Source organism: Andrena cerasifolii, chromosome 2 (assembly GCF_050908995.1).
Source record: "Andrena cerasifolii isolate SP2316 chromosome 2, iyAndCera1_principal, whole genome shotgun sequence".
Lineage (NCBI taxonomy): Eukaryota > Metazoa > Arthropoda > Insecta > Hymenoptera > Andrenidae > Andrena > Andrena cerasifolii.
The window spans coordinates 1,495,423-1,515,880 of record NC_135119.1 but is presented as its reverse complement, the minus strand read 5'-3'; the positions used below and the strand labels follow the sequence as shown (position 1 = coordinate 1,515,880).

General features: G+C 43.9%; 1 protein-coding gene across 1 annotated transcript in view; it reads left to right on the top strand.

Annotated features, from left to right (window-relative positions):
- Spz3 (Spaetzle domain-containing protein 3) overlaps window positions 1-14,455 on the top strand; it is a 56,574-nt gene extending 42,119 nt beyond the window's left edge. The window contains exons 4-7 of the mRNA XM_076830304.1: window positions 8,364-8,488; window positions 8,950-9,243; window positions 10,009-10,134; window positions 13,560-14,455. Of these exons, the coding sequence (XP_076686419.1) occupies window positions 8,364-8,488; window positions 8,950-9,243; window positions 10,009-10,134; window positions 13,560-13,752 (738 nt within the window). The 3' untranslated portion in view covers window positions 13,753-14,455. The remainder of the gene's footprint in view (window positions 1-8,363; window positions 8,489-8,949; window positions 9,244-10,008; window positions 10,135-13,559) is intronic.
- Window positions 14,456-20,458: the final 6,003 nt, after the last annotated feature.

The following is a 20,458-nucleotide window of genomic DNA, read 5'->3' as shown; positions in this document are numbered from 1 at the left end:
CTATGACAGTAATACCAAAGTGCTTGAAGTGCTTGTACCAATCACTGTCACCCAATTATTAAATAAAAAACTTAATGAATCGTTGAATTCCGATCGTTATTACTTTCTATGATGCTTAGACCCTGATAGCCAGATCTGGGCAGCAGAATCTGACGTCAGAACTGCAGCAGTCTGTGTCCGCATTTGGCTGCGTTCTGATCAGGGGGGCCAAGCTTCCCTCTTACGAAAGTTGAAGCAGAGTTTGTAGCGCCTCCTACCAATGAGGTGCGTACTAAACTGTGAATGTGTGAATTGGTGTGACTCGGGACGTATGTGTATGTGTATACGTGTAATGCACCGTTTACTTTAAAACCTGTCCACGGATCGTTGCTCCAGCGACACGTATGCAGCAGATAGTAGGATAAACATTGAAATTGAATATTTCTTCTTTTCTTAGGAAAAGAAAATATATTCAATTTCTTTGTATATCCTTCTATCTGCTGCATACGCGTCACTGACGCGACAATCCATGGTCAGACGGCCTTAGAAAGGGTAAACCAGGGAAAGTGAGGACACTTTCTCGTGTCTGCGCCAAACATTTCTAAATGACGACGGTCGTCATGGTAACATTTCACCAACGTCGAAAGGTTGTGTGTCGTGCTCACTGATACACGTAGGTATGTGTGTGGGATGTACCTAGCGCCTCCTACCAATGCGGTGCTAACTAAACGGGAAAACTTCAGCCAAACAAAGACGGCTTGGTCCCCCTGGTTCTGATGTGCAGAGCCTGAGGTGCAGTGCCTGATGTCAGATAGACAGCAGATCGACAGCAGATTTCGCCGTCTGTTAGGCACAGCAACAGCGCCATCTGTAGGCAATTGCTTGGTAATTCTGGATCTCAGATGGCGCTGTTGCTGTGCCTAGCAGACGGCGAAATCTGCTGTCGATCTGCTGTCGATCTGCTGTCCATCTGACATCAGGCACTGCACCTCAGGCTCTGCACATCAGAACGCAGCCAAATGCGGACACAGACTGCTGCAGTTCTGACGTCAGATTCTGCTGCCCAGATCTGGCTATCAGGGTATTATCTAAAACATTATATTTTGTTATGGTAATAGCTTAAATATTACAATTACAGCATTTTCTTTAACGCCTTGTTTTCTCGTTTGCTAGGAAGAATGTCATCGTTTTCACTCTCCTAATATCCGCAAAAAATTTTTGATCGTCTTATGCAAATTAACGAAGAAAAAATTAAATCCTGTTATTTTGTAACGTATAAATAACAGTTTCAATTGTAGGCTAAATTTTTTTATGTATCATTTCACAAGGTTTATTCGTTACTTTAATTAAAACAGCTTGGGGTGATGGTAATTGGCTAGGTGGCAGTAATTGGGTCTTTTACCCTATACATAGGTATATGGGGTGGTCCAGAATTGAGGGACAATCCGGAACATACAATATCCTGTTCAGGAAGACATCGAAAAGTCCTTTACCGTTTTGGGATCCGATGTTTCGTTCTCGAGATGTTAACAGTTGAATATTAGCGGTGGAACCTTCCGAGTCACGCAGTTTAAAGACGCAACAGCTGACGCGGAGCAGTGACCCCTAGCACTCTATTGACAATTAGCGTCTCTATTCCATTTTCACGGTTTGAACCAGCACGGTCGGTTCTACTGCGAGTGTGGGAATGTATCTACGCATGCCTCCAGCGTTTGAGTGCTAGGGTTCACTGCTCCGCGTCAGCTGTTGCGTCTTTAAACTGCGCAGCCTGGAAGTTCCACCGCTAATATTCCATTGTTAACATCTCGAGAACGAAGCCTCGGATTGCTCCTAGGTTTCTCCTCATCTTCCTTTCCCACCATGTCAAATGATCATCTATCCTCTCTTTTCTGCCTACTAATTTCTTCTTCGCCGCCGTGACTCTTCTTTTCGTTTCCCCATCCCTTAGCTTCGCTACCACGATCCCTCCGCCTTCCCTTACATTTTTTACCGTCACGATTCCTTCTTCTATCTTCATAATCCTAAATAATTCTTCCACTCACTCCTTGATCTTATCGCCCATATCTGCCATCCCCTTTACCACGCTATTTCTCCTCCTCTCCTCCCTTTCGTTTTCCTGTACCTTCCATTCCAGCTCCCTACGCCTTTTTTCTACCTCTTCCTCCACCCCATACTGCTCTCCTGTCCTACCTTCTTTTGAGACTATCTTCAATTTTTCTAACCTATCCCGCAGCCCCCCCCCCCTCCTTCCCTCCTTCTCACTCTAACTTTTCCATCCTCTGCTCTAACTCCCGCATTTCCCATTTTATTTTACTCTCCCCCCCCCTTCTTTCTCATTTCGTCTTTTAGCCCTTCTATATCTCCTTTCAGTCACTCCTCCTGACCATTTGTCCTTTCCTTTGCCTCCTTCCCTACCTTCCGCTATCTCCTCCCACATACATCTTAGCATCTCCATTATATTCCCTTCCTCGTGTCCTCCTTTTCCTAGCGGTGACCTAGCTACTTTCTTGCTTATCCTAAACAGCTTTTCCTTCTCTTCTTGTAAACCCATTTTGCCTACCCCTTCTTTCTCAGCAACTCCTCTACTCCTCCTGTATTATTTCTTCTCTCTTTTTTTTTTTTTTTTTTTTTTTTTTGACGTGGAGAAATCCCTAACGGATACCCCGGCCCCCGGGGGAGGGACGGGGTTATGTGGGGCTTGCACCCACTAAAACTCCACGGTGGTCTTCCTCGGGCGCGGAGTCGCGCGCACGAGGGGAGGGACTTTACGCGGGAGCAAACTAGCGATACATCCGCTTGCCCCCCCCCCTCAGCGCAAAGGCGAACTCCGCGCTCAACAACCCCGCGCGATGACGGCGGGGCCTTCCCGAAACTCCGGCGACGCGCGACGGACCACTCGTCCGCGTCGCCACTTCTGGGGGTCGCATGGTGTTGCGGAGGGGTGAGTGTGCCCCCCGGCACCCTCACCCCGCGACCCCCGCGATCGAACAGTAACCCGGACAGTGGCCGGGCGGGGAGACGGCACCTGGTCAAATGATCCAAGGGACCGTTCTTCCGCCGCCGCACCCGGGAGAGCCGCAAGCGGACACCCCGGGGCAGGGGCAGAGTGCAATGACGGTCCCGTTGACCGCCGAACTCACCCTATCTGTTCGATCGCCTACGACGGGAGCGCGTTAAAAAAGAGCGCTTATAGCGCGGCTCCCGGGGGGGTAGCGGATGTTCGGCTACCCCCCGAGGGGGCCCTCAGAAACGAGGACCCCCAGATCTCTACGCCGCCGCCGCACGCCGCGACCTGCCACGACGCGACGCCGACGGCAACCCCGTGGCACTGCCACCACCTCCCAAGGTGGCCCCGAAGAGGGGGGCCCCCCAGACCCGGTGATTCGCCGTCGGGGAGCGGGGTGACGCGCTGAACTACGTCACCACCCGACCTCCCCCGGCTCCAGGTCATCTTCGCCGACCTCGGCGTCTGGGGGCCGCGAGACGGGACGGGTGACCCGTCATCTCCCGCTCGCGTTCCGCCTCCTCCTTCTCTCCCATGACCGCCTCCGCATACACGGAGACGGCCACCCAACACGCCCGGTCTCTCGCCATGCGACGCACGACCGTCGGCAGCGAGAGATCCGGGCCCAGCTGCAACTCGAGGACACGGCGATCGTCGATCCACTCCCGGCATCTGGCCAGGGTGTGATCCGCCGTATCCTCGTCGCCCGAGTCGCAGCTGAAGCACCGCGACGTCTCCTCCCGCCCGATGCGACGCAGATAGGTGCCGAAACAGCCGACACCTGTGATGATCTGCGTCAGGCGGAAGGTAAGCCTGCCATACCCGCGCCCCACCCATTCGTTCATGATGGGCAGGAGCGCCCCGACAACGCGACCCTCCCGATGTTCTGGGAGGGCCAACCATTCGAGCCATTTGGCTTCCATGCGCTGCCGGGCCTGGCCCCTCGCCACTTCTTGCCCGTCGGCCAGTGGGCCCCCAGCTTCGCGGAGATCTCGGACGGCGGAATATACTTCCGCCTCCATCTCCGCGAGCAGATGGAAAGGAGGGGACCCGGCCAAGGCGGACAGTTCGACGTGCGACACCGTGCGATAAGCTCGCACGGATCGGAGGACCGCCAGGCGATGAACTCTTGCCAAAAGTTCGCGCCCAACGCGGCAGTCCTCCAGGTCGCCGGCCCAGACAGGCGCGCCGTACAGCGCCATGGACCGAACGACCGTCACGTATAACCGTCGAACACCCTCGTGTGGACCACCCAGGTTGGGCATGATTCGTCGAAAGGCGAATACCTGCTTCTCCAACCTGGGGGCGAGGGTCTTGAAGTGGCGCGTGAATCGCCAGTAGGTGTCCAGGGTCAGACCGAGATACTTCATCGATCGGCCGACCCTGATGCAGGCTTCCCCGATCCTCAGGGACGCTCCGTTGGGGACACCGCTCCCAACCCTGTCCGCGAGCCACATCGCCTCGGTTTTCTCCAAGGCGACTCGCAGACCGAGCGTCCCGATCGAGGCAACGACGCGTCGCAGCGCTCTCTCCGCGAGGCCGATCGCGTCCCTCCACTTCCGCCCGGAAGCCACCACCAGAGTGTCGTCGGCGTAGCAGACCAACGAGACCTCCGGCGACGGCATCTCAACCCGCAGCACCGCGTCGTAGGCTAGGTTCCATAGCAGGGGGCCCAACACGGACCCCTGCGGAACCCCGCGGTGCACTGGAGCCACCCCGTTCCCTCCACGACCGACGTACGACACCGATCGGTCGCGGAGGTAGTCCCGGACCAGGCGGCGAAGGTAGAGCGGGACGTTGTGAAACACCAGCGCCCGCTCGATCGCCGCCCAGGAGACGGTGTTAAAGGCGTTGGCTATGTCTAGAGAGACAGCAACGCCCACACCGCCCCCCTCGGCCGCTCGGCGCGACAGCGATCGTACGAGCTGAATCGCATCGATGGTCGATCGCTGCCGTCTGAAGCCGAATTGGCGGTCGGATAGGTCCGGGCCAACTGCCTCCAGGTGCGCGCACAGGCGGGCAGCCACGACACGCTCGAGGAGCTTGCCCGCCTCGTCCAGGAGGCATATCGGCCTATAAGCCGAGGGTGACTCCGCGGGTTTTCCAGGCTTCCGGAGGAGGACCAGCCTCGCCTCCTTCCAGGCAGGGGGGAATCTGCCGGTTCTCAGGACGGCGTCGAACAGCCGCCTGAGGCCGACTCCAAGGGCACTCAACGCGCAGGCCCATACTCGCCCGGGCACACCGTCGGGACCCGGAGCCGCGTTCCTCTTACGCATTCGCTCCACCGAGGAAGCGAGCTCCTCGTCGCTGACCCCGGGGGCATCGGAAGTATCCGCACCCCCGATCAACCACGGATCCCCGGACTCGTCGGCGCCACCCTCCCCGTGTACCGGGGGAGGGGGGAACAGCGCCACTAGAACTTGGTCTAGGAGCCGGGGATCGAGGCCCTCCGTGACGGGGGGCGCCCAAGGACCGAGTTTCACGGACACGGCCTTGTACGGGCGCCCCCAAGGGTCCTCGTTGAGGGTCGCGACGAATTCCCGACAGCATTGATCTTTCGCCCGGGCTATGGCTCCGCGAAGTTCGCGCCGCGCCGCCGAAAAGGCGGAACGCAGCTCGCGGAGCCTTTCCTCCGAGACCCGCCGTCGGTCCTGACGACGGGCCCTGGTGTACTGGCGTCTGGCTGTTAAATTAGCCGCGCGGAGGTCCGCGATCTCGGCGGACCACCAGTACACCGACCTCCGACCCCCACCCGGCGGCCCGGTCCGTGGCATAGTCGCGTCGCAGATCGCCTGCAACGCGCGACGGAACCAGAGCGCGCCGGCAACGGGGTCATCGAGGACGTCGCCGGGCAACGGAGGCCAGGCGACGACGGAGGAAGCGAGCAGGGCCGCCTCAGCATCGAGGCGCGCGAGCGCCCATCGCGGTGGATGCCCTCCGACTCGGGGGGGAGGCGGGGGAGCGGAGGTGGCCAGCATCACATACATGTGATCAGAAGCTGGCTCGCAATCCTCCGCCACCCAGCAGTGAGACGTTGACGCGGCGGCCGCGGGATTCACCCAGATCAAGTCGATCACCGACTCGCCCCGCGGGCCGCGATACGTCGTGACCGCGTGGGGGTTCTTTAGCGAGAACCCCATCGCCTCCGTCCACTCGAGAAGCACCTCGCCCCTGGAGTCCGTTCTGGGAGCACCCCACTCGGTGGCGTGAGCGTTGAAATCCCCCAGAAGCACGACCGGCTGAGCTCTCTGGGGGACTATAAAGGCCCCCAGCTCGTGTAGCCGGTCCTCGAACTCCGCGACGGAAAGTCTCGGGGCGAAGTAGCACCCAACCGCGAGGAATCCCCCCCACCGGGCAGCCATCCAGCCTCTCCCGTGTCGGGCGACCGAACACGGCAGGGCACCGCGGCCCACTCCCCACATCATCGCCACCTGCCGATCCGGATTCGTGGACCGAAAGCATCGGTCCGGCAGCGGATACGGCTCGGCGGCGACGACCAGCCCGACCCCCAACTCCAGGCGAGCCTGCTCAAGCAGGTCGTGCGCTCGCATGGAGTGGTTGAGGTTGGCGAGCAGAATCGGCGGGCCTCGAGGCATTACGTGTATTTCTTCTCTCTAGCTCAGACCTGCCCGGTAAGGAGCAAATGCCGCCTTAAGTTCTGGGACCCGGGTAACAAGCGAGCGCATAACTGCTACGTTTCTAACCACAGCATAGGTTGTGGGAGAACTGCAAGATCGTGCGTCCATGCAGGCTTGTACAATGAGTCTATATCAAAAGTGCACAAACAGCCTCTTGGATCGGGAAACTTCTTTGCGATTCAGGGCGCCGGATCAGGAGCCGAGTGTGGAGCTATTTCGTTGCTCACCTCCACGCTCGGCTCTGACCCGGCGCACCATAATTGGAAAGAGGTCTCCAGATTCAAACGGCTATGCTATTTGTACACCTATGGTGCTACCTATTTATTAGTATATAATTTTCTGCCTTTTGTAAATGATATATCGTTATATACAATTTTGTTCTTTTCCTTTGCGAGTTATTTATTTATATAGTAATAACTGTAGTGTCCGTTCGCGTGCCTCTCGCCTAAGGCTCGCTCGACTCTCTCCTTCACACACGAGGCTTGCCCCACCACACACCGCATCACGGGGTACACAGTACGCACCCATCCCCATGTTCCACACTACAATAACATTCTAAATATATTATGTGTCGGTGAAATTTAATAATACTTTTCTATATTGTCAATTTTTCTGCTTCTTGTACATATACCTCATTCCGGGTTGCTTATTATCATTAAACATTGAGGACGGCATAATTCAAGTCGCACCAAATACCGGAAGTAGCAAACGTTTTGTGAAATTTACTATCCTCAATTCTGTTGCGGGATCTGTTCCGCACTGAGCCCAACAAGGGGCCCAGTTACATAGACTCATGGTACGAGCCTACATGGATGCGCACTCATGCAGTTCAATCAGAACCCTCGCAACGGTTAACAACGTAAAAGTTCAGCGTTTGGCTGTTGCATGTGGCAGACCTACTCTAGGTTAAACCTTTCCGCGTTCGTAGGCCTGTCTTTTCTCCTTGCTTCTTCTTCCCTCTGTTCTACCTCCCTCCTCTCCTTGAACATTCTTTGCTGTCTGTTCTTACTCCTCTTTTGTTCTCTCTCTTACGCCCCCCCCCCTACCTCTTTCGCCTAGCTCTTTCGTCCTTTCCTTAGTCGCCACCTTTTTCCCCCTCCGCTCTCTTCCTTACCTCTTCCTTTCACTCCTTCACCACCCGGTATCGCCTGCTACCTCTTCCTATCCGCACTGCTTTTGTTTGTCTTATCCCACTTTTCTCCTCAACCTCCATCTACTCTTCTCGCCCTTTTCTTCTACCACCTTCCCCTTTCTTTCACCCTGACCATTTCCTACCTTCCTGCTACTCCACCCCTCTATTTTCCCCACATTTTTACCTCGACAGTTCAATCCAACACTCAACATACATCCACTTTCAGCACTGCACTTTTTCACTCCCCTCTCCATCACACTGGGAACGGAAGTCCAATTTCCTCAGTGCATTTCCTTAGAATAGAATAGCATGTAAATATGTACGTGCTATAATTATTGAAAATTAATGTTTAGAATTTACGTACATGGAGACTTTATAACAATTACTGTACAACGTTGCAAATGTCGATATATTTTGTATTTCAATTAATTGTATTAAACACAATAATTTATGAATAATATCAAAATCACATTGATAAAAATCTGTAATTATTTATTATTATGCAATTAAAAGAAAGTAATAATTATTTTGAAAGCAATAGCAATTTCTAAAATAATACAGTATGTAATAAAATAGTGCGTACTTAACATACGTTCTTTTCATGTTGCAGATTCTTTGGACCGCGCTATCTGTTGCTTTAGGTGTCGAACTGAGGGGAGATTTGGTACGTGGTGTACCGTGCATTAAAAAATATCATCAGCTGTTTTGTCCAACTGCCGGAAACTCATACCCAATGTAATAGTTGTAATTATAGTGTAATAATATATTATATGATTATCCTAATATCTTAATGTGTCCAGAATACATTATTCAATAATTTGTTCTTTGCTACTACATGTAAATATAGTAGTATACAATTTTATTTCACCCAATATTTATTATTATGAGAACAAATTTTGATACGCAAAGTGCGTCTTTTACCAAATATTCTACTATTAAAAATCAGTTTTAAATATCGGCACCTATATATTTGAACAATACAACAAAATTCTTAGATATTAACTTAATTCTTCAATCTACAGTTTCTGTGTTCAGAGAAGTATTTGAATTAGGCCGTTAAGGGGGGGGGGGATTGCGAGGGAAAATTAGCTTAAAATCAACTTGATTTATTGTTATTATATGCAATCAAACGCGTAATATTAAATATTTTAATACGGCTGAAATGTAGTAAACTGGACATAACAATATGGTTTCAGAGAACGGATAGAGCGTTTTATCGATGAGAATAAAGCGTTAATGAAGAGAATGTACGGTGACTTCGAGATGACTTCAGGATATGGTTCATCAACCAGAGAATCTGGGCATCGAACACGTAGGAGAAGAAAAAGCAGAGAAGTTGTAAAACACGATATCCCAGACGGTGGCCCTAGTTTTCAGAGGAAATCGGAACCACCAATTGAGGCTGATGGTGACTCATTCTTTGCTAATATCAGGAAGACTAGAAATCCAAGGCAGTCTCCAGGAAAAAATCGAAATAACGAAAGTGGCAGGTACATAATTGTAGAATTGAATTCATTAAAATTAAATAATTCATTACTTTGTGATATCGGTACAGCAAAAATGATTAACAAATAATAAACAGCGTAACTGATCCTTTTTATGTGATCTTTGTAACCCTTCGACAGCGGTGTCTGGGTATTTGTTTACCCAAGCGTATGATTCTTAAACGCAACACTGAATAGTAATAGAGAAAACTTCAGTTATTCGTAATATGAATTGCTATAACAAGAAAAAATCACCCAAGTAAAGTGCGTATAGTGGAACCGATACTACAGGCACCAACTTCAGTATGATCGCTCGAATCGTCCACCATTCGGGGATTAAATAATGAATAATTAAGTAGTCAGACTACACATTGGCTGTATAATATTATTGGTTTCATCTTCCAAAAATTTATTGTAATGCATGCTGTGGGAATATTTGGGTTCAGATTCCTGCTGCGTTGGGTTGGGCCCCGAGGTAGGGACATCTCGGCCCCTACATGATAAGCTCATGTAACATTTTTATCCAATCTCTTCGCAATTGACAAAACCTGCACCATACCGCCAGCATTAACACTTTCGCTTAATCAACGTTGTATTTTGTCCAAAATTGTTTTTCTTTTGATTAATTTGCGGGTATAGTCTGTTTAGATATATTTGATTTCTAACTTTCATTGTTACTCAACTGCTAATAGCACTATTAATACAAAAAATTGTATTTTCTTCCACGAAGAATCTGTAATTTAAAAAAATACTGGTATTTGTGCTTTTTAGAGTTGATGCGTGCGAATCTAAAGTGGAAATCGTGACGCCTTACTGGGCTAGTAACAGCGCTGGTAAAATTCGTGCCATTGTAAATACACAGCACTTTGAGCAGGCCATTCATCAAGAAGTTTGCTCGTAAGTATACAAGCCAAGCATCATTACACGCGTAAATAAAGTTTCACTCATGTGTTCATTAACGAAAAAGAAATAGCTGAAGAATGCACGAAATGTAAAAAAAAAGGAAAGAAAATACGGTTACTCACAAAAGTATTCGCTCATCGCATATGTATATACATATGACATATTTTGCGCATTTAATTAATGTTACAGTTAAAATTATTAAAGTTAAAATTACCAATTCTTCTATCAAAGAATCATGGAACAGCATATGCGAGAAGTTTACAAAACGAATTAGTCTATGCATAATAAATTAAAACCTATAAGATCTCGGCGATGTCCGGTAAAATATTTATCGGAAGTCGGACAAGTGAGGAGAGTTCGTGTATTTTTCACACACATTATTGTTTGTCTTTTATAAAAAAAAAGTTCGTAACGAATTTGAAGAAACCAATCTGCGACCTGGGGATTTCACTTGTAGCTTCGTCATGGAAAGAGTCGAAGGACGGCGAGTGCATTAGTGGTAGGGGTGTTGTTTTCGTCGCGAAGGAACGTCTTCCCATACCACAGGAGGTATGGTTAATTAAAAGTTTGCCGTTTTTGCGCCGCCCGGGTACGTCTGCTCTTTAAATTTAGCTGTCGGGTATCGAGACCGAGTGTAACTGACTACTTACGGTTTGGTTTTTTTTAACCTCTTGTATGAGGGTGCTGCAATGCCGACGGTAATGCTCCTTTATGCCTGCATTTATTTTGGGGTATTGGATGATAGTAATGTCTTGGCGTATAGAGAAAAGACATGTGTGGGATACAGGGAAAAGTTTCAAAATATATAACACTTGAAATAGATTCATTAGTATGTAGGTTATTGGGTAAATTCTGATTTAGGGAGTTCAATTTTCTGTTTAAATGGGAGTTGGGTTTCACCCTAGTTTTTGAATAATATTTTCGCTGAGGAAAAAGTTGTTTCAAATCACCCCACGAGTCACTTCTTTCAAGGAACTCCAACATTTTTGGGACACTGTATATAATTTGACAGTGGTCAGAAGGCAAGGAGAGTCGGGTGAGTTTTCAGAGAAGACCTGAAGGCCTTATTGAGGTCTAAAGGGACAATCTAACAATACGTAAGTCTATTCTTGTTGTGCTCAAAGGTTATGTTTTCCGTTCCACTGACAATGTGAAGAATGGTAGAGTAGCTAGATCTAAATTCAAATTGTTATGGAATAATAGTATTTTTGTTTTGTAGGTAGGTTTGGATCTGGAAGTGGATGATTCTCATGAAAACTTTACTGACAATGAGCATGCTAAGTTGGCTAATTAGCCTGCTGCTACTGAGGTCAAATGGGTTTTTGGGTTTTTTGATAAGGAAAATTTTGACTGTCTTCCAAGCTGAGGTAAAATAGGTCGGCAGATGACGGCTTCTTAGTATGTGGAAGAACTGAGTAATGATTTTGGGAGACGCGTTCTTAAGTTTAGCAGTGGTGATGCCATCCAGCTCTGGAGATTGATTATTGGGGAGTTCTTTGATGACGTCAAATATTGACTTTGGTTTGAGATAAGTTGATAGTTTCCGCTTGCAATGGGAAGTTGAGTTAGTGACAGAGTTGTGAATGAGTTGAAAAGATGGGGCTAGAAGCAAGGCTTTGTCTGTGTCAAAGTGGAGAACATGATTGTTATGCATCAGAGGTAGCATTGCAGAGCTCTTAGTTCTTAAGAGTTTGTAGGTGTTCCAAAGAGAGAGGTGGTCTAATTGCTCCCCACCCCATTGTCAAAGTCGCCGCAGAGATAGTTGGGCATGTCTAGTGTAAGGGATACCTATTATAAAGTTTTTTGATACTCAGTCTGTGTTAATGATTTTAGTGATCTGCTTCTATTAAGGAATAGTTAGAATGCGAGTGTGCATTAATGATATCAAGGTTGTTAGTGGTTAGTTTCTTATCTTGAGGGAGATATACTGCCCCAAGTGGTAGATTTGGGTTTAATTTAGTGCGAATGGATATGAACTCCTATACGAATAAGAGAGTTTCATAAGGTATGGATTTGTAAAGGAGAATGGCAACTCCGCCACGTCTGGCACAGGTTCTGTCTTTCGGGCTAATGTTGTAGTTTTGAAATTTCAGTTGGGTTTCGGGTGACATTTCATAGGAGAATGTTTTTACAGGCTATTTTTATCTAGTTCTTGAGCTGTATAATTGTATGGTGTCTTTCAATCTATCGGATGAATTTGTGGATCGAAGAAAGTGTTGTTAAAGACGATCTATAATTTTTAGAGCTAGGAGAAAAAGACCCGACTTTTTCAGGGACTGAAATTTGCCTTGAGTGTTATTTGATCGAATATTGGTGAGTTGTGAAGAATTGGGGTATGTTGTTGGGTTTTATGGATGAGAGGTGGGATATGTGCTCTGGGAGGGAAGGTCTTTGGCTGGAGTCGTATGAAAGACTGAGCACGAACCGGTTCAGGTATAGATGCATTTTTTCCTTTTTGGCTAAAAATGCCAGGGATGTTAGACATTTGAAATAGTTTACTGTATGGTTACCTTTGCAATTTGCACATGTAGTAGGGGAGTCTGGGGTTTCAGCGCAGGTGCGGGCATCGTGGGAGCAGTGCATTTTAAGCACTTGTATTGTATATTGTAATTATGTGACGAGTGCTTATGTGGTTGACAGCGGAAACATTATATAAATAGTTTTTTGGAGTCGTATTTGCCCCAGTATATTCTAAAATTTAAGAGGGAATGTATGTTTTTAATCTTGCCAAGAGACGTATCTACCGAGAAGGTGATTTTGCACATAGCGTACCTAATGTATAAATGTAAATAATAAAAAAATCTTTATCGTTCGTAATATTTGTAAGTGCTGTTTTTCGGATAATTTATTTCCTCATATATCAGAACGTAAAAGTGCCGAATTTTATATATTAAAAATAAGTTTTCAGGTTTTGACCACGAAAATGGATATAGTTCTTCAATTGTCATTTGCATTAATTTTGTCAAATTCAAAATTTTCATTTTTGTGGTTTTGGCCATAAAATCGCAAAATTTCCCCACTGTCAGAATCCAAATCCAAACGAAATATTTCCATTATCGAATGATTGATGAATTTTTTCTAATGGCTGACTTATTACCGAAAAAGAGCTGGCCTTTATACTATTTTGGGCCGCAAGGCCCGACCAATCAAGGCTGTCCCTGTTGTCGTATTTGGCGCGAGGGTAGTTTTTCCTAGCATGATCCCTTGCGAACAATACTCTGTCTTAAAATATGTGTTACGCTACAATATAACTAGATTTATATAAAATAAATATTGAATTTATTCGGATATTTTTGTATGCGTTCTTTGCTCCTTCCACGGATTTTCAATTGAATGCATCCTAATGTGAAGTACCTTGATCAGGATTTATACTAATGTGAATTAGTATAATTAAGATATGTATTCCTGTTTCGTTTCAGAAAAACACAGACGAATCGTTGCAGCGGAGACTGTGGCTGCGAGCAGAAGTACAAATGGCACAGATTACTTGCATACGACCCCGATAACGACTGTAAAGGTATCTTCATGGACTGGTTTCTTTTCCCTTCCTGCTGCGTCTGCAGATGTGACCCGGTTGCTAACAAATTTTCTACGTCGAATAACCGAAATTGAAGTGATTTCTCAGGGGTGAACGTTTCCTAAAACTCTTTGGTTGTATTTCAAATTCAATTGTAGTCTTGAATGGAGATGCAGCACTGGGAATGGATTGGCACTTCCTTCAAGTCGCTGGCTTGTATTTCGATTCGCGTAGAGTCCCCGTGACAGTAGATTGCATGTCACGTAAATCCTGTTACGCTCTTATTGTCAGTCTGTTTGATTCGTTACAAACGCCATTATCTTAATAGAGTACATAGGTTTTTTGCCATTTTTCTAATTAGAGTCTTTCATTTTAGCAGATACATTTTGATGAAAAAGTTTAGTTATTTATGAATTTATTTTTAGGAAGCGATCGCAATAAACAGTTACCTTTCGTTTTTAAAAAGATTCTGTTAGAACTTATATGTTCGTTTAAGAAAATATCTATTCCTCTGGATTTTTTATGGGAATAAATCCCTTACGAAACCCCTTGAAATCCTTTAGGAACTTTTTTAAAAAGTGTTCTCATGGAACAAATATTTTAGAATCTGAATAATAAAAAATGAAAATTCCATGGAAACAAGTTATTTTAGAACGTTTATTAAAAATGGTTCCATAAGATAAAGAAAAGTACGAAATTATTAGGTACTAGTTTTATTTAACACTGTAATATCATATTACTCGTATGTTTGTTTAATAAAAGGTATGGAAATCATAACATAAGTAATTAATCGTTTCATTAGAACGATTCAATTGCGTCCTTCGGAAATCATTCACATTCAAAATAATTTTATAAAGATTTTGAGCGACCTCTCTTATAATTTCAAGTACAATCAAATTTTCACTCTAAAGTCTCAAATCAGTAAAAAAATAAAAAGTAGAATTAGTCGTACTTACATATGTATCTGTTGGCGTACGTAAAATTTTGCATATAGTCATTTCTTGCATTTCCCATAATATTTTGAACTACGTCGTCTTTTCGAAGCACTTCAATGAGGAAGATGACTGTAAGTTTTTCCCACCCGTGACGCTACTAGCACACGTGTAAAACAATATGTAACACTTCATGTAACACTTTTCACAAATGAAAAATTCGCGCGCAAACCATTCACACATGCGCACTCATTCAAAACCACAGTACAGGCGCTAATGGCGCCATCTGCGCCGAGCTTAGCATCATCTTCCCCAGTGATGCCAGAACCGTGGGTTTTCGCACTGTGATGCCAGATCGGGGACGGGTTCCCTCGAGAATTTCCCCCACCTCGCGCACACTACGCCGGAGCTGCGTGTCCGTGAGTTGGACTCCGAAGCGCCGAGCTCACGGACGCGCCGCTCCGGCGTAGTGTGCGCGGGGTGGGGGAAATTCTCGAGGGAACCCGTCCCCGATCTGGCATCACAGTTTTCGCCCACGAGCGCTACCCCCACTCTATAACCAAGCGTACCCCCATTCTACGACCAAGCGTACCCCCTCCTAGCGCCTGTACCGCACCACACAAGCATACCCGTCCCTCTATCCGTGCGGCGTACGCGCTGCCTGGCCTGCGCTCTCCACCGAGAATTAATTTTACCGAGGTTCAAATGCCGATGCGAAGATTCTACTTTTTTCATTAATTATTCTCTAATTTCTGTTTCTATATTTTCAGTAGAATAAAAACTTGAAAACTATTAATTTACAAAGCATTTTCGCAGCTGGCTAATGACGACGTTGGTCTTCTGACTTTTTTTATACATACACAGAGATTTAATATTATACATAAATAAGATTTATTTCTGTTTATGTATAAAAAAGGCAGAAGAGCAACATCGTACATTAGCCATCTGCGAAAATGCTTTGTAAATTAACAGTTTTCAAGTCTTTATTCTCCTGAGAATATAGAAAGAGAAAAAAGAGAATAATTAAAGAATAGAAGTAAAATATCCGCGCCGGGATTTGAACTCTGGAGTTTTTGCTTGTGACCCAAGCGCTTCGATGTCGGTAAAACGAATTATCGCCGGAGAGCGCCGACCAGGCAGTGCGTACGCCGCACGGATAGAGGGACGGGTATGCTTGTGTGGTGCGGTACAGGCGCTAGGAGGGGGTACGCTTGGTCGTAGAATGGGGGTACGCTTGGTCATAGAGTGGGGGTAGCGCTCGTGGGCGAAAACCCACGGTTCTGGCATCACTGATCTTCCCCATTACAGCTAGTATAAGGTAATGTGTTGCAAAACGTACTGTTCCAAACGAGTCAAATTGTATAGCATCCAAAGATTGAGTAAATGTTTCACGTTCATTTTAATTTTCAGTTTCAGTGTCAGTTTCAGTTTCTGTTTCAGTTTTATTTTCGTTTTCATTTTCTTGCAAAATATCAAAACCACAATGTTCCCGTAAAAGATCAACGCTTTTATTAAACTCCTTTAGTTATCCGTTGTAACATTATAGATCTGACTCACATCGATATTATACAGTTGAAGTACATGTAAAACTTCGGTTTTCAATATTTCTGTGGTGTGCCTATCATTAAGTTCAATCATTGCAAGGGTCTTAATTATTATTTTGTTTGATTGAATGAGTTGAATATTTACTTTCATCACAGATCGGTTTAAGTGAGTAACCAGATCTATTGTTAGAGACAAAAGTTTTCCTTTTTTTATATTTGCTTTATAAATATCATATTTGTATTCAGTAACGTCCTTAGCTTCCTACTTGTTCATTTCAAAGAGAAATACAAACAAACTTTGAACTGTGAATTATCTACGTAAATATTACAAATAAATAACACATTCAGAATGTCAATTTAACTGTAATAATTATTTAATATTGTTATAGTAGGTACTATTCATTGACTAGTATTCAGTCTTCGATACAAGGATTGAGAACTTTTGTAATATTGTTGAACAAAATATCTGTTCCTGTTATAGAAACAAATTTATTTGTATATTTTATAAGTTCTATTCAAACTGAACCTTTTATGTTGAAGGACTTTTCTTTATCTGTTCTCATCGGAACTTATAATGTGAGAACGATTTTTAAAAAAGTTTCACAGCCCATGTTTTAAATAGAACCTATTAAAACGTTCCATAACTCTTTCAATTCCTGTTAGAAAGTATTATGGAAACACCTTAATAGGTGTAATTAAAACCTTCGTTGTAATGTATGAGATAATAAGGAAATCATTCAGAAATAAAAATAATCCCTGTATATGAATGATTAAGTAGGAAATAAAATTAGAATGAACGCTATTGTTATAAGGCTAGAGTAAAAGTTATTATAATGCAATTGTAAGCACCAAATGTTACCTTGTAGTTGTTGTTAAAGAACTACACTTATTGTTAGGAAACGTATACGACATATTGTCTTCTTTCAGATGTAGGCTTACGATATTATATAGGGTGTTTATAAATATGTGGGACAATATTTCAGGGTCGGTTCTACTCAGAGTTAGGAGCGATGGGGCCGCTGTGATGGAGGGGGAAACACCTACAGGTGCGGTGGTAATATGTGCGTGACTGACGCAGGCGCAGTTCATGCACACATAACCACCACTCCTGTAGGTGTTTTCCCCTCCATTCACTGCGGTCCCATCCCTCCTAACTCTGGTTCTACTCATCAAGATAATAAAAAAAGTTGGTATACGCATATGTTCGATAATGTTTAGTTTTACAGTTATAAGCATTTTTATATTCCGTACAATACCGGCCCGAAACGTCTATTAAAGGGCAACCGGTGGACTGACGCGTTCGTCAGTTGGCCTAATATAATATATTTTCATTCAATATCTTTTCCTTCGTGCCTTTAAGGTAATTCCTAACCAACTATGTTAGTCAAATTAGAGTTGAATAATAAACGATAAGTATAAAGTAGTATAATACTATAGAAATCATCATAATAATTTTTAACATCATGTATATATATTTTACAAAATTCAATGTTAATATAAATAATGGTAATACGAAAATAGAATAGTAAATTGGTTAGCGTAGTGAATCGGAGCAGCAGATCTGACAACGTCGCATTCGTTCGGAGCGTCTTTTATAACCAAAATGTCAGAAAAAATGTTCATATGAATTTGAATCTTTGTTCGTTATTTAAATGTCTAAACATATCGATTGTGCGCCGTTGCCACGTTGACTACTCTATGTAGTTTCTAAAAAATTTGCACGTAAACCTATTTTTTATGGGCATTTACGAAGAAACGATGTGGCCAGTTTTGCAGAACTTAATAAATTCATTTCCTGAAATTTCGATGTACTTTTGTGCCAATTTTGGTACATTTTTTTAATATAGTTTTCCTGTTTCAGAAGAAAAACTGAAACTATAACCCTCTTTTTTCGACTCTGCCATATGCCACCGTGGTAAAATGCATCAACTTTAAATAAAAAATTTTCGATAACTATGTGGTAAATCGATTTTAAACTTTGTACAAGGGTTTCTTGTATTCCAAATTAGTTTTGAACGAAATTGGAAAGAATTCTTGAATTTAGTAAATTATCCAGGAACTACCTTAAAAACACAAAGGCGAAATGATAATCTATTGATATATTTATTACTATATATTTATCGATCCGCAGAAACACAGCTGGGCTTCGTTAAATGAATAGCCGTTTCGGACCCATGTTTTACGAAATACAAAAATGCTTATAACTGTAAAACTAAGCCTTATCTGACATTCCCGTATACCAACTTTTCTTATTATCTTGATGAGTGGGACTCATCCTGAAAAATTGTCCCACATATTTATAAATACCCTGTACATAGTTACAAGTTAGATGGACAATAATTTAGACTGGATGTTTCATGACAAGTCAAATATCTATTATCTGTGTAACAGAATATATATGAAGTGAAAGCATGATATTAATTTGTATCGGAAAATAGGTTTGGACGCGAAATTCAAAAATAAATTTCATTTCCTGTTTGCCTTGTGAAACAGACATAGGAAACGGTGAGAACGAAACGAACAAAGAAATTTTTATTCTACAATGAAAGGAAATCGAGTACTGATTGTGAGAAACGAAAACATGTAAATTTGTTTCCACGAGAGAACAGACCTCTTCTGCTCAGCTTGCCAACATTGCCCCAACTGTGTTGTCTCTAGCAATTGGTGACTAACAAGGGGAGTACACCATGTAGTAGACACCGATTTTGATGAGCCTTGGCACGATGGATCTATGTCGAAAATAAGTAAATAGGTGTCCGAGCGTTTCTGCCAATGGGCCTTCATAATAGAGATATTTACATGTAAATTATTAAAAATTTCATAGTGGCTGTGGGGTTTTAGTCGGTAAAAAATCCCACAACTACCCTGGCTCCCGCGGGGAATTCCCTTCTGGAGGCGTCAGGGTGCCTTTTGATGATATTTTCACGTTAAAAAAAATTTTTCTTTTTATAAATTTTTTTTTTTATAAATTCTTTTTGTTAACTAGGGGAAATCTTCAAAAGGTACCCCGACTCCTCCAGTGGGGAATCCCCCGCTGGCGCCAGGGTAGTTGTGGGATTTTTACCCACTTTGTGGTGGGTAACCCAGTCCTAACCCAGACAACTTTTTAGTGGGTAAAAATCCCACAACTACCCTGGCGCCCGCAGGGGATTCCCCTCTGGAGGAGTCGGGGTACCTTTTGAAGATTTTCCCAAGTTAAAAAAAATAATTTATAAATTTTTTTTTTTAACGTGAAGATATCATCAAAAGGCACCCTGACGCCTCCAGAAGGCAATTCTCCGCGGGAGCCAGGGTAGTTGTGAAATTTTTACCGACTAAAACCCCACAGCTACTATGAAATTTTTAATAATTTCCATGTAAATATATCTATTATTAAGGCCCATTGGCAGAAACGCTCGGACACCTATTTACTTATTTTCGACATAGATCCATCGTGCCAAGGCTCATCAAAATCGATGTCTACCACATGGTGTCCTCCCCTTGTAAGTCACGTGCCCAGCAAGGATCCCCCTTGACCTATCCTACTCTACACATACATATACACAGTGACGAAATGAAACAAATCTTTATATTTATGAAGAAACGAAATTTAGATGGCTTCTGAGCTCTTGAATAAGAGTTGTCCGTTACTTTAAAAAGTTTTATGCACAAGTGAAAGAATGAAGAGGAAGCGGCAACGATGGAATTTTCCCGGTGTTATAGAACTTCGATGCGACCACGTAGTTAGAACTTCGTGTAACGAGGTCCTTGTATTTCATATGTGGATTCTTTTTTTCTTTGGTCCTATATGCACAAACAATTATCTTCTTCTGGCCAGTTCGAACCCACTGTAAAACAATTTTACAACAGAAAAATAAAACTCCGAAACTAATTTTAAATGATATGTATAAATTCTTAAAATAAATAACAGTTTAAGAAATGTAAAATTAGCTTACCGTTCCTTTCAGATTTTTCCCAAAAGGCGCATTAAACGAACCAGGTACCCCATCCATTTTGATTACACAAGTAATAAACACAGTAAATACAGAAAATACAATAAAACAACAAACAATTCCAAAAGTAAATAATAAAAGGTAACCAAAATAAAGAAATAAACTAATACTACTACTTGTACTAATGTAATATACTACAACTATACTAATGTTTAAACTAATAACGCGAAAAAGTAATGAATACAAAATGCTAATAAATAAACTACTAATACTGCAAAATACCTACTAGAAAATACTAATACGAACATTAAAAAATATGGAAAATAAAAAAAAATAAAAAATAAATAAAAAGAATACGAAGAAATGTCTTCTGTGTATTCAAAACTTATGTCG